Source organism: Cryptococcus neoformans, chromosome 3 (assembly GCF_000149385.1).
Source record: "Cryptococcus neoformans var. neoformans B-3501A chromosome 3, whole genome shotgun sequence".
NCBI classification, from domain to species: Eukaryota; Fungi; Basidiomycota; class Tremellomycetes; order Tremellales; family Cryptococcaceae; genus Cryptococcus; species Cryptococcus deneoformans.
Window position 1 is genome coordinate 858,141 of NC_009179.1, and position 11,482 is coordinate 869,622.

General features: G+C 46.6%; 6 protein-coding genes across 6 annotated transcripts; 2 read left to right on the forward strand and 4 right to left on the reverse strand.

Moving 5' to 3' along the window:
- Window positions 1–15: 15 nt before the first annotated feature.
- CNBC3160 (hypothetical protein) lies at window positions 16–1,949 on the reverse strand (the record flags this gene model as incomplete). Its single annotated transcript, XM_771732.1, has 10 exons — window positions 16–588; window positions 648–737; window positions 790–859; window positions 915–1,015; window positions 1,072–1,291; window positions 1,345–1,425; window positions 1,482–1,562; window positions 1,614–1,624; window positions 1,679–1,814; window positions 1,870–1,949. 10 exons carry the CDS (start codon window positions 1,947–1,949, stop codon window positions 16–18), a joined length of 1,443 nt encoding a protein of 480 aa, XP_776825.1.
- Window positions 1,950–2,379: 430 nt separating this feature from the next.
- On the reverse strand, window positions 2,380–3,050 carry CNBC3170 (hypothetical protein; the record flags this gene model as incomplete). Its single annotated transcript, XM_771733.1, has 4 exons — window positions 2,380–2,603; window positions 2,653–2,750; window positions 2,809–2,905; window positions 2,960–3,050. 4 exons carry the CDS (start codon window positions 3,048–3,050, stop codon window positions 2,380–2,382), a joined length of 510 nt encoding a protein of 169 aa, XP_776826.1.
- Window positions 3,051–3,300: 250 nt separating this feature from the next.
- Window positions 3,301–4,932, forward strand: CNBC3180 (hypothetical protein; the record flags this gene model as incomplete). Its single annotated transcript, XM_771734.1, has 6 exons — window positions 3,301–3,387; window positions 3,448–3,701; window positions 3,748–3,954; window positions 4,018–4,172; window positions 4,218–4,775; window positions 4,826–4,932. 6 exons carry the CDS (start codon window positions 3,301–3,303, stop codon window positions 4,930–4,932), a joined length of 1,368 nt encoding a protein of 455 aa, XP_776827.1.
- A 120-nt stretch (window positions 4,933–5,052) lies between these two features.
- CNBC3190 (hypothetical protein) lies at window positions 5,053–6,356 on the reverse strand (the record flags this gene model as incomplete). The annotated part of the gene is made up of 5 exons (XM_771735.1): window positions 5,053–5,304; window positions 5,354–5,574; window positions 5,629–5,818; window positions 5,889–6,095; window positions 6,147–6,356. 5 exons carry the CDS (start codon window positions 6,354–6,356, stop codon window positions 5,053–5,055), a joined length of 1,080 nt encoding a protein of 359 aa, XP_776828.1.
- Window positions 6,357–7,340: 984 nt separating this feature from the next.
- CNBC3200 (hypothetical protein) lies at window positions 7,341–9,017 on the reverse strand (the record flags this gene model as incomplete). Its single annotated transcript, XM_771736.1, has 7 exons — window positions 7,341–7,857; window positions 7,907–7,978; window positions 8,027–8,211; window positions 8,266–8,415; window positions 8,465–8,687; window positions 8,747–8,843; window positions 8,900–9,017. 7 exons carry the CDS (start codon window positions 9,015–9,017, stop codon window positions 7,341–7,343), a joined length of 1,362 nt encoding a protein of 453 aa, XP_776829.1.
- Window positions 9,018–9,351: 334 nt separating this feature from the next.
- Window positions 9,352–10,526, forward strand: CNBC3210 (hypothetical protein; the record flags this gene model as incomplete). The annotated part of the gene is made up of 6 exons (XM_771737.1): window positions 9,352–9,519; window positions 9,571–9,626; window positions 9,678–9,824; window positions 9,885–10,069; window positions 10,123–10,383; window positions 10,438–10,526. 6 exons carry the CDS (start codon window positions 9,352–9,354, stop codon window positions 10,524–10,526), a joined length of 906 nt encoding a protein of 301 aa, XP_776830.1.
- Between the last annotated feature and the right edge of the window lie 956 nt (window positions 10,527–11,482).

The following is an 11,482-nucleotide window of genomic DNA, read 5'->3' on the forward strand; positions in this document are numbered from 1 at the left end:
GCCATCCCACTCTTGTTACATCGCCATGCGGCCCCTTGCATAGTTCCCCTGGAACCGTCTTCCTGAGCTTTTCAGAGGACGACCATCTGATTCGGCTTCCGCTTGACGCTTTCTGCTTAATCCTAATTTGCTTAACAAGAAATTGCAAAAACTTTCCCAAACTTCTCGATCTTCTCGTCTCCCTTCGAGCCAGTCAATCTCTAAAGATGGTGATCCGTCCATTGGCCTCGTGTGGCTATTGATGTACTTAATTCTACAGCGAAAGAGGGTAAGTGGTTTGCTCGCTTCCCCTTGACCTTCTGGCTCCGCTTTGCTTTCTTGCCTTGCGGCCATTCGGCGAGCAGCCCGGGACCACGTATTGATCCTGGGGGAGATCAGTACGGAGTTCTGCGTCTCACCCTCATATTGTGAAGGATCCGGACTATCTTTCGAGGGGTCTAAAGCGACAGTTCGAAGGACATCGAGCACCTTGGCTTTCAGTGTCGTAAGCGATACGGTTGGTGGGGCATTGAATCGCACGGTATTTGAAGATGGTAAAAGCTGAGCAAATGTCGTATTTTCCATGATCGCATAGGGTCTGGTTATGCTCTGAGACGGCGCAGTACATGTTAATTTCTCCTCTGCGATAGCAAATAATAAGTCCTTACATCAGGAAGTCGTGTCATGGTGTGAGACCAGCCAAGTATCCATCGAGAAGTCCGGGATTGCTTCATATTGATGACAAAGTAGTTGTCAATCTGGTTTTGACATAAGTGTCTCGCTTGCATTAACCGCACATTACCTAAATACCTTGAATTCCCGCAAAGTCTCTATGAGGGGCTGCAAAGACGAGTACTTTCCCACTAGTGTTGTATACCACCTAGCCTATGAGTATTAGCCTTGATCAACATGCTCGTGCTTCTTGAGAAACGTACGTGCACCTGTGCCCTATGTCAATACTTTCTCGTATCATACTTGTTATGAAAGCAAGTTCTCCTCCTCTGGTAATCAGTTCATTATCAGACGCAGTCGGGGCCTAAATGGGTGCTTGTTAGTAAATGTCGCTCATTTGGGGGCGTGCATACGACTCACTGCATGAGCTTGTCTATCTTTTAGTTCCATCCCTTGCAGCATTTCCTGTGAGGACGCAAAAAAGGGAGGATTACATATTGTGAGGTCCCAGTCCTCAGACTTGCCCTTGCATTCCAATAATGGAAAGAGGATTGGATCAGGTGTAGGTGATTTCAGTACGGTGATTGAAGACGGAGGTATATTGTTCTTCTCAAGTGTTGCCTTGGCATGGTTGTAGGAACTTTCATCGATCTCTGACAGTAGTCAGCGCCTATATTTGACCTATTCAAGTACAATCCACCTGTAGCAACAATACGAGAATCTGGGCGGAGTCGAGCCAGTAAAATAGGGTAGATAGCCGTCGCTCCTGTTCCTCTATTTGAAGAATGGTGTCAGCTTTCCTTAATTCTATGATGGCTGCTAGTACTCACATATCAAGGATTCGTAGAGGTCTCAAAGAAGAGGACGGGAGGTGTGGTTCGAGGTCGAGCACGTGGTAGATATAATCTAGCCTGCACTTATTGAATAATATCCACTGTGTGAAGTAGAGAAATAAGACCCACCTATTGGGTATCTATCATAGGAAGTAAGGTTGATGTCGCACAATTCGAACTGACACGAAGCTCACAGTTGGGCAAAGCCTGTCCTCTCTCAAATCTACATCCAGATTCCAATCTTCTTTCAACAAGCACTTGGTCAATTCCCTCAAAGCAGTTGGATCCTGAAAGTTGATAGAAGTGTATCCATCCTCGGAAACGCTGACGCTTAGTGGTTCTATTGATTAGTACCCTTTTCAATCACAGAAGACAAAAGACTTACAAGGGAGCAAATTTTGGGTATCTAGAAGCCAATCGAGCGAAATCTGGCTTCTGCTTCAGGTATGGGTTGTTTTGATGCATGATAAAGTTTACAAAAACAAATGTGAAGACCCGAGGAATAGTTGTTGAAAGAAGAGACACGCTTTAAAAACAAGTCAAGGATCAAGAAGGCCGAATGATTCAAGCGAAAGCGTCGTTGCGACTGAGGGACCGATGACTGGCGACTTGTGGTCAACCTCCACCACCGCATCCATCTACTAATAGTAGATGTAATAATGTCATTTCCTCTGACCTATATTATCTTTTTTTTGCTACGTACGAAAAATGCATACCAACAGTGTGGTCCTGATCCCTGGGTCACTTGACTCAAAAGTCACACGGGCCAGACAGTGAAACGCAGATGAATGGTGGCGGATGCATGCTAGATTCTATGGTCTGTACTGGTACATATGTGTAGCTTGTAACCTCATTTTGCTTCATTCGAATTTTCACACAATTATACAGTCATCCCTTACCGGCGTCTCGATACATCTTCCTCTTTTTGCAGCGCTTCTGCCTCCTTCAACCTCTTCGCGAACTCAGACACCTTCATTCTCTCCTCCTTCCTCAGAGGATAGGCATTAGACTTAGCGTCAACAGCAGAAGATAGTGATTCCGGTAAGGCAGAAGGTTCATCAGAGCGCACGAAGGGCTCAGGAGCAGCCGGGGAAGGAGACGTTTGCGGGTAGACAACAACTGAAATATTACGAGTCAGTCATGAGGCATGTGCTCATTTACAACATACTGCGGTCATCCTTGCGCTTTACAACGCCAGCCTTTTCTCTGGCAGCAAGTTCTTGACTTCCATAGATCAATAGGGCCACAACGGTCACACCTTGAGCACTATAGACAAGTCAATAAACTCGTCTTCCTCTTCATGGTAAAGAGTGAAATGACCTACTAGATTCGGAATCTTAAAAACTGATTGAATCGCGTCCTATTACCTTTTCTCAGATGGTAGCTGGCCCCGAGGAGTGCAGCTACGGTCGCACCAGCACCTAGACGAAGACATTAGCTGGACGTTGGGCCGGAGTAGCGAGGGCTAGGCGTACCGAGGGGCACAAAAGGTTGTTCTTTGCATTTGTCGAAGATCTTTTGGGGCCAGCTTCTCTTGGAGGGGTCTGATGATACGGGGATGGACATTGCTGGCCGAAGCGGAGAGGTCTCGGGTGAGGAGAGTCATGTAGTCGATCTCCACCGTGATTCTTGAATGGATGTATCGTACTCCTCGTTCGCCCGCGATCACAATCAAATCACACGTCATTTCCTCCACCTTTTTTTTTAGTCTTCTTGTTGCTTCTTAACTCATTATTATTATTAATTATTACTACTACTACTACTAATAATTCAACAACCTCTCGGAACAACCTCAAAGACCTAACATTATACAGTCATGCCACCTCACATGACACAGGCCACAGAGCTAATTGACTGGATTGTCTCGAACGGAGGTTATTTCCATCCCTCTGCAAAGCTCCAAGTGAGACATTTCCTTCTGCCTATCCCCAGACAGACCCAGTCCCAGAATTAATAGATTTAGGTAGATGAGTCAACAGGACTGTCTGTATTCGCAGACAATACCATAAAGCCTGAGGAGAAATTAGTATCCTGTCCTTTTTCCCTTGCTGTGACTTCTGAGCTTGCCACACAAGCCGTGTGCGAGATTGCAGGAGTTGAAAAAGGGCAGCTGATTTGGCCCAAAGGCCATGCTAAAGAAGGGAAGCCATGGAACGAAAGGATGAGAATCGGTGCATATCTGGGGTTTCATTGGATTTATCAGGAGAGACCCGAGACGTAAGTCAGTAGACTTGCATATTGTCCTAATCGTTGTTCGGCGTAGAGAATGGCCGCGATCATTGGTGCATAAGACATACTTGGCATCGTTGCCCCCAGCGTCAAATCTATCTACACCGTTGTACTTCACCGAATCAGAACTGCAGTTGTTGTCCGGCAGTAATCTTCTCGGCGCAGTAGAGGATCGCAGGAAAGAGTGGTCTGCTGAGTCAGCAGCGTTGAGGTCCGTTTTGAAAGAGGATGGTTTGACATGGTGAGTACTTTCAATCTTCGAACGCCATATCCAAACACCGTTGAACTTATTCTTGCCGCCCAGGGAGAGATATCTGGCCACTGCTACTTATATGTCCTCACGAGCATTCCCCTCTAAATTACTCGATCTCCCTCCAGACGGTGAGGTGACTCCTCAGCCCACCAGAATTGACGGGGTTTCGAAACCTGTTCTTCTCCCCGGTGTGGATATCTTCAATCGTGAGACTTCATCTGGGATTTCAGGCTATTGCTAATACAGAACAGACGCTCGTGGCCAACCCATTCTTTGGCTCTCATCATTGGTGTCTATTCCCAACGGCTCGCGAGGGGTCCCTTCAATTTCCCTTGTTTCTTCATCAGTCTGTGAAGCTGGTTCACAGTTGTTCAACAATTATGGTGCAAAGCCAAACGAAGAACTTTTACTTGGGTATGGTTTCGTACTTGACTCTAATCCGGACGATATTGTCAACCTTCGATTAGGAATTGCTTCCTTACCAGAACCCATTAATGAAAGGCTACAGTCCAAAGGTCTCGATGCCAGAGAGCGATTTGAGCTGAGAAGAAATGGGGAGGTCGATAAGCGTTTGTTGGAAATCATGAGGGTGTTATTAGGTGGTGGGAACGTAGAAGATGAAGTGGATGATGATGATGAACATGCCTTGCATGAAAAGGAGGAGAGAGAAATGCAGCTTGAGCTTGATGTGCTAGGCATGCTGGGCGGGATGCTGGAGGATAAATTGGAGAAACTTAGAACCGGGAGCCAAATTAAAGTGGTGGACGCAAGAGAGGAGGTGCGGAGGATGTGCGCCGTGTATCGGCAAGGTAAAACACGAGCATTCCGGTTATGACCATAACTAACTCTGAGAGTATAGGTCAAATGGACATACTCAATGCTGCCATGGATAAGCTTTCTGATCGTATTGAACGGATAGAGAGTTTGATGGATGAGGGTATGGGGGGATGCCCTTGTTGTTCATAGGCTATCCGATTCGTGTATTGTCAGACACTATCATCGGAGTATTAAATGCATATAGAAAGCGGATAAAAACTACAGACTGTGATCGCAGATCTTCCAGGACCTTGAGGCTAAAGTAATTAATCAAATGGCCACTTCTTCCGCACCGTTCACAATGCCGTTGATCTTCTTCGAAGGAGCAAGTACTTTCTCGCTTTGCGTTTCTCCCCTCATAGCTGCTCCAGCCCATCCTTGCTGTTCCAATGAGCGTTCGAGAGCTACTATCTCGGTCCCAACCGCTCGGACATGTTGCTTGGTTGATTCAGGGCACAGGGGCAACGGTTTTCTAGCAAGAGCCGCTGTAGGGGCGTAATCATTGGCCCAGGCAGTCATGTACTAATTGAAATGTTAACTATCGTCAAAGTCGACTATTCGAAATGCTCACCTTGGTCCCGAGGATGGCACCCTTGCCCATGCCCCATTCGGCAGTAGAAATCACCCTGGCATACTGCAAAGCTTCCTCGTATCGGCCAGCTCGTGCGAGCTCAAAAGCTTTGACGCAGACGCGAGGAGCGACATTGGCCATGCCGGTAATGGCGCCTTGGCCACCAACAGCAACGGTGCCCAGAAGATAGTCTGAGGCACCACCCAAAATTGTGAAAGGAGCTGAGAGAGGGCAAAATCAGCTACACTTTCCGAAGTTCCGTAAACTATACTCACAACCAAAGGCATTGCCCATAGACTGAGCAGTCTCCCGCCCAATCCTTCCGACGTCATGATCAGTGTGCTTTACGCCAGCAATGTTAGGGTGTCGAGCAAGTCGACAAATCAAGTCGGTGTCCATGTTGATCCCGCTGCAAACTCCGGGATAGGAATAAATGATGATGGGAATTGGAGAAGCGCTGGCAAGCTAAAGAGATTCGGGGCTAAGTCAGCTCACCCTCGAATATATACGAAGTGATCTAGATGTAGCTACTTACTTCTTCAAAGAAAGACTGGATGGCGTCAGCTGACATGGCAGCTGGGTAGTAAGAGGGAGGGAGCACGAGTGCGAAATCGGCGCCAGCTTCGGCAGCATCCTGGCAAAGTTTAAGAGCTTGGCGAGAAGACTGAGCACCAACTGTACCCGCAATCACAGGTCCGTGGTTCCCACATCTTTTGAAAGCCTCTTTCGCAGTTCTGATAAGCTGTCTGGAAGGTCAGTGGGATCATGGTGGGACCACTGTCTTAATACGCACAGTCTTTCTCTCTTCGTCGTCCAGAGTTACAGCCTCCGCAGTCGATCCTTGGACGACGACACCAGCTAATCCAGATTTTGCGAGGAACTCCATGTGCTTCACATGAGTCTCGACATCCAAATTCTGCTCGGCAGTAGGTTCGAAAAAGGTGATAGTAGGACAATAAACGCCAGGAGGCAAGGTCTTAGGGCTAATAGTAGCGGCAGGCATGTCGGGATGATATAAGCAGTCGTGATATGAAGCAGAGTTATGTTATCAAATATTGTACAAAAAGAAGAGAACAATGATACAATAGAGAGTGGACTAAAATATCAACAGCAAAGGGGCAGGGCTATATATAAAAAATACGAGTGGCAGCTACTACCACACAATTATTGCTGCTCGGCATATATCCTATCATGCCCCTGTATTCAGCAATCTCATGTCTTGATTTGTATTCGGTAGATTTGTATACTACTCTATCTACTGCAGTTAGTCCTACATTTCCAACGAGCAATCCCGCTATTGCTCTTACGAGAACCGGAACTCGACACATGGTGCCGTCTGGTTAGCCGACCGACCGAACGTCCCTTGAAGGCTAACGCCAGCAGACAGCAGAAGGAACGGGCCGTGAACCGAAGGACGCTAAAAAGTACCAAGTATAAACTTTGCATCGTGACTAATTAACCTCCCAGTAATTACTACTGATTGTTAACCATTTTGACCGACAAGCTACCACATAAATGTAGCAAATGATGCTATATAGAAAATCTGTTTATAAAACAACACCCAAACCCGCACGAACCATAGTAATAATAAGTGAACGACTGACTGGCGCGAAGGGCCGAAGACCCACCGGGCGACCGACGCCACCGAAGGTCGGAAGATACATGGAAGAAACCGAAACCGAATTATTTCGGTAGTGAACCGAAAATTTCGTCACATAACAACTGGAGACTGGAAACCTTCACAGGTCATTTTTGCTAGTATATATATGATATTATGTCATGTGGTGTGGCCCCGAAAGGAGAGGGTAGACTTAATAATGACGGTGAATGTCCTTATGCACTGATAAGATAATTATTTTATCCCTCGCATTTGATGATATGGCATATAATAATGACGAACTTTCATCCCCATCCCCCGCTTAATTAACAAACCATCTAGATAGGGCATTTATGTTGATCGCAGGTAATGAAATTCTGGAGGCTGTTTTCACCTCTTCCTTTCTTCCTCCTCCTCTTCCAAAGCTTCTTCGACAATCTCCACTGCTCTCCCAACCTCCTCAAACGTGTTATACAGCACGACAGGACTAAGTCTGATGACACTTGGCTTCCTTTCATCACCCACTAGCCCCTTTCTCAACATTCTGTCGAAGACTTTTGGCATTACATGTTCCTCTTCGGGCAGTATCACTAAGGACAGCTGAGTTCCGCGATAAGGAGCAGCTGGTGTGATAATTTTAAAACCGATTTTCCCTTTGGGATCCGCAGGATGAACATAATATCGTGAAGCTTTGAGAAGGGCCTCAAGTGTACCAGTGAGCCGACGGGCTTTTTCAACCATATTAGAGAACCCCACAGCTTCAATGAGCTGAAGAGTTGCTAGGAGAGGGATAGATGAGAATACAGGCGTGCAAGAATGCTGATATCCTTTAGCACCTGGTGTGGGTTGGAAGTTAGGGGACATGTGGAAGCGCGTGCGAGCATCATTGCCCCACCAGCCAGCAAGACTAAAGGGTATCAAAAAGGAGAACGGATTTGAGATAAATCTGGACCTACCGACGGCCACCATCTTCCAATCCTGAGCGAATGTAAAATCCTCCAATAGCAGCAGGACCTGCGTTTAAGTACCTAACGCACAATGTGAGATATAACCCAGAGGCAGTTATCTGAACATACTTGTATGTGCACCAGACGGCAAAGTCGACATTCCACTCGTTCAGTTTGCATTCCACATTGCCAATGCCATGTGCCATATCAAGCCCTAAGAGAGCACCAATTTCATGGACTTTCGGTGAAATGGAAGAAATGTCAAATAACTGGCCCGTATAGTATTGGACTAGAGGCAACCAGACTATGGCAATCTGGCCATCAATAATCAGTGAGTATACTCAATTTTTATGTAGAGTGATGCTCACTGAGTCCTTGTTATCATCTAACACTTTAAGAATGTCTTCAGTCCGGAGAGTGTCTTCTCCTTCACGCGGCACCAATGCTATAATGGCATTGTCAATCTGCTCAGGGCGGAGGACTTTATCATGCAATCTCGGATGGGAATGAACTGCGTACTACGAAGCTATCAGTCTCAGGTTCGTAGAATCATGCTTCAGTACTCACCCAGTCGCTGGGGAAACTGCCCTTCTCAATCACTATCTTCCATCTTTTTTCCGTGGGTTGATAGAAGCTGGTAAAAAGGTTGTGCATGTTGCTCGTGAGAGTTGATGTGTGCGCAACTTCCTCTTCTCGAGCTCCGACGAGTTTCGCAAGATGAGGAGTAAGGGGTTCATCTACATGTTTCCATGGCCGTTGATAGGGATGATTGAAATGACCAGTCACAGAGCTGATCCGTCATACATCAGCTTAACATCAGCTTGACGGCACGAAAGTGTGGAAACTCACCTCGTGGACCAGACATCGAGTTCTTCCATTATATGCTGTCTGGCTTTCTTATTGAGCAGACCTAGAGAATTGCCGCAGAAGTAAATTGCCTTTCCATCTGGTCTATTTTGAGCATTATGCGCGCACAAATTGGAGCCTAACTTCTTCGCCTACCTGCTTCACCTCCACAAGCTTTGCTGTTTGGGATCTCATATTCTCCTCTAGTCCAGTTGAGAGCATCTTCCTGGTCCCACTTGACCAGATCCTTTTTGGTGGGTAGGTCATTGGACATGGTCAAAGTTTTATGGTTTTCTTTGAACGCTGAATATGTATGATTCCGGTCGTTTATGATATCAGTCTCCGTGCTTGCTAATTCGTCCTCTTTCTTGTTCGACCCATGCAAGACGCAACGAACACCAATATGAAACGTTAAATCCGCTTTTAGAACAATTACGTAAAGTACACTTTGATCGTATGGACCGGAGGTTCCGGAGCAGCGCGCAGATCAGCATCCCAATAGCCACTACTATTAACAGGGCAATAATCGCCAGACAACTAAGGACAACCGCCAGGATTTCAAACCTATCTGAAAATTAGTCGCCTAATACCGGAACAATCGTCCAACTATGTCCGAGACAGATCTCAAACCTGGTCAGAATCTGGCCCATCTTCTTCCGCCTTCTTGGAGTGCTGAAGTGCAAAGGTGGTTTGCCGAAGACACTCCATCCTTCGACTGGGCTGGCTTCGTTGTGGGTGAGGAAGAGCAAGAAGCGATTCTCTGGGGTAAAAGCGGTGTGAGTAAGCCTGTACTTTCCTTGACTTACGTTCTGACAACTGCTCTGCAGGGTGTACTAGCCGGTGTACCTTTTTTTGAAGAAGTATTCAAGCAAGTTGACTGCGCGTGGGTCGTTCGACTTGAACAAACGATACTTGCTAACTCCGGTGGAACTAGGGTGGAATGGCTTATGCCTGAGGGATCTGTTGTGCCTCCTGACACGAAGACCAAGGTCGCCATTGTTCGAGGCAAAGCTCGGCAGCTTTTGTTGGGTGAGCGTGTTGCGCTAAATACATTGGCTAGATGCAGTGGAATCGCAACCGTGTGAGCTTAGCTCCTGTATTGCGCTGCAGAACAATCAATATCTAACGTGCCTTTAAATAGATCAAGGAGGTTCCGAGATTTGGCTAGGGCCGAGGGTTGGAAGGGCGTTGTTGCTGGCACCAGAAAGACTACCCCCGGCTTCAGGCTGGTCGAGAAGTATGGGATGATGGTGGGTGGCGTAGACCCTCATCGGCATGATTTGTCATCGATGGTTATGCTCAAAGACAACCATATCTGGGCAACTGGTCAGTATCTATTCTTCCCCAGTTGTTCTAGGCCTCATTGTTGATTTGTTCAGGTTCAATCACTTCTGCTATCCAAACTGTTCGCCGAGTTGCTGGTTTTTCCCTTCTTGTTAACGTCGAGTGCCAGAATTTCAAAGAAGCGGACGAGGCCGTTACGGCGGGAGCTAATATCGTGATGTTGGACAACATGGTTGGAGAAGATTTACATTCTGCGGCGAGACGACTCAAAGAAAAATGGCAGGGTCAACGGGAGTTTTTGATTGAAACTAGTGGTGGTATCATAGAAGGGAGTCTGACTGGTCGGGTGGGACCTGGTGAGTTTACTCGCGTTAAACATTCGCTTCTGGCTAATTATCTGTCGACTCTAGACATCGATATCCTATCAACATCAGCGGTACACCAGAGCTGTCCTCATGTTGATTTTTCGCTCAAGATTCAGCCTAGAAAGAGTTCCTGAATGTTTTATTGCATTATGGCCAAACCTGATTTCACAATATTCGATGCAACATTGCAACAGCAGAGATGACAATTGCATCGGACAGCGCACGCGAGACCCGAAAGATTGAACCTGGTCGACTTGTTATTGCTTTGAGAAACTGACTGTACAACTCAGAAGGTAACCGAGCAATCGTGCCGATCACTGATATGTTATTAGGGCCCTAGAAAAAGACAGCCAGGAAAACTCGTGATTGTTGCTAGTAGTACAGTACAGGTGAATGAGAATGCTGTGTCATGAGAACGTCGTTTGCAAAGATGAAGATAGGGATGTGATCAAGGCTGGATCGTTAAAGTCAGCATGATAGAAAAGCAGCATGGCTCGACGTACAGGTAGTTTACAAAGCTACCAAGCCAATCACTACTTCCCACCGCTCGGTGTCAAGGGACTAATGGGTGCTGGTTGAGGGTGAAGAGTGTCTCCCGGGCGTAAGTTGGAGATTGCGGATGAGCTTGACCGAAGCATAGTGATCCAAATTGTCTGAGCCCTAGTTAGGTCTTACCGAGTTAGCCTGGAACAATAAAACTACTTGCAAAGGAGGTAAACCTACTGCTGTTACCTCCTTGGAAGTTTCCGATTTAATGATGATTCCTAAGGGGCCGATACTATGAATGGAAAAGTGATAGTGACGATTTATATGGTAGGCGCGACGAGGAAGAAGGGAGACAAGATGAAAAAGTTTAGAAATGAGCTTTACAGGTTTACTTATATGGCTTCAGTGGATGTCTGTTGTGAGATAAATGAAATGATTTGTTGCCTGTGGAGTGTTGTTTGGAATTGAATGTGTGAGGTAACTGGTGCGGGCGGTTGAAGAATGAACGGGGTGCAGTGGGGCCTTTAAACTCTTCTTATGTGCCTATCTCTGGTGCTAGGTCCATATTGGACGTGCCAAAGGAACAGCTGTTTGTCGGACTCCG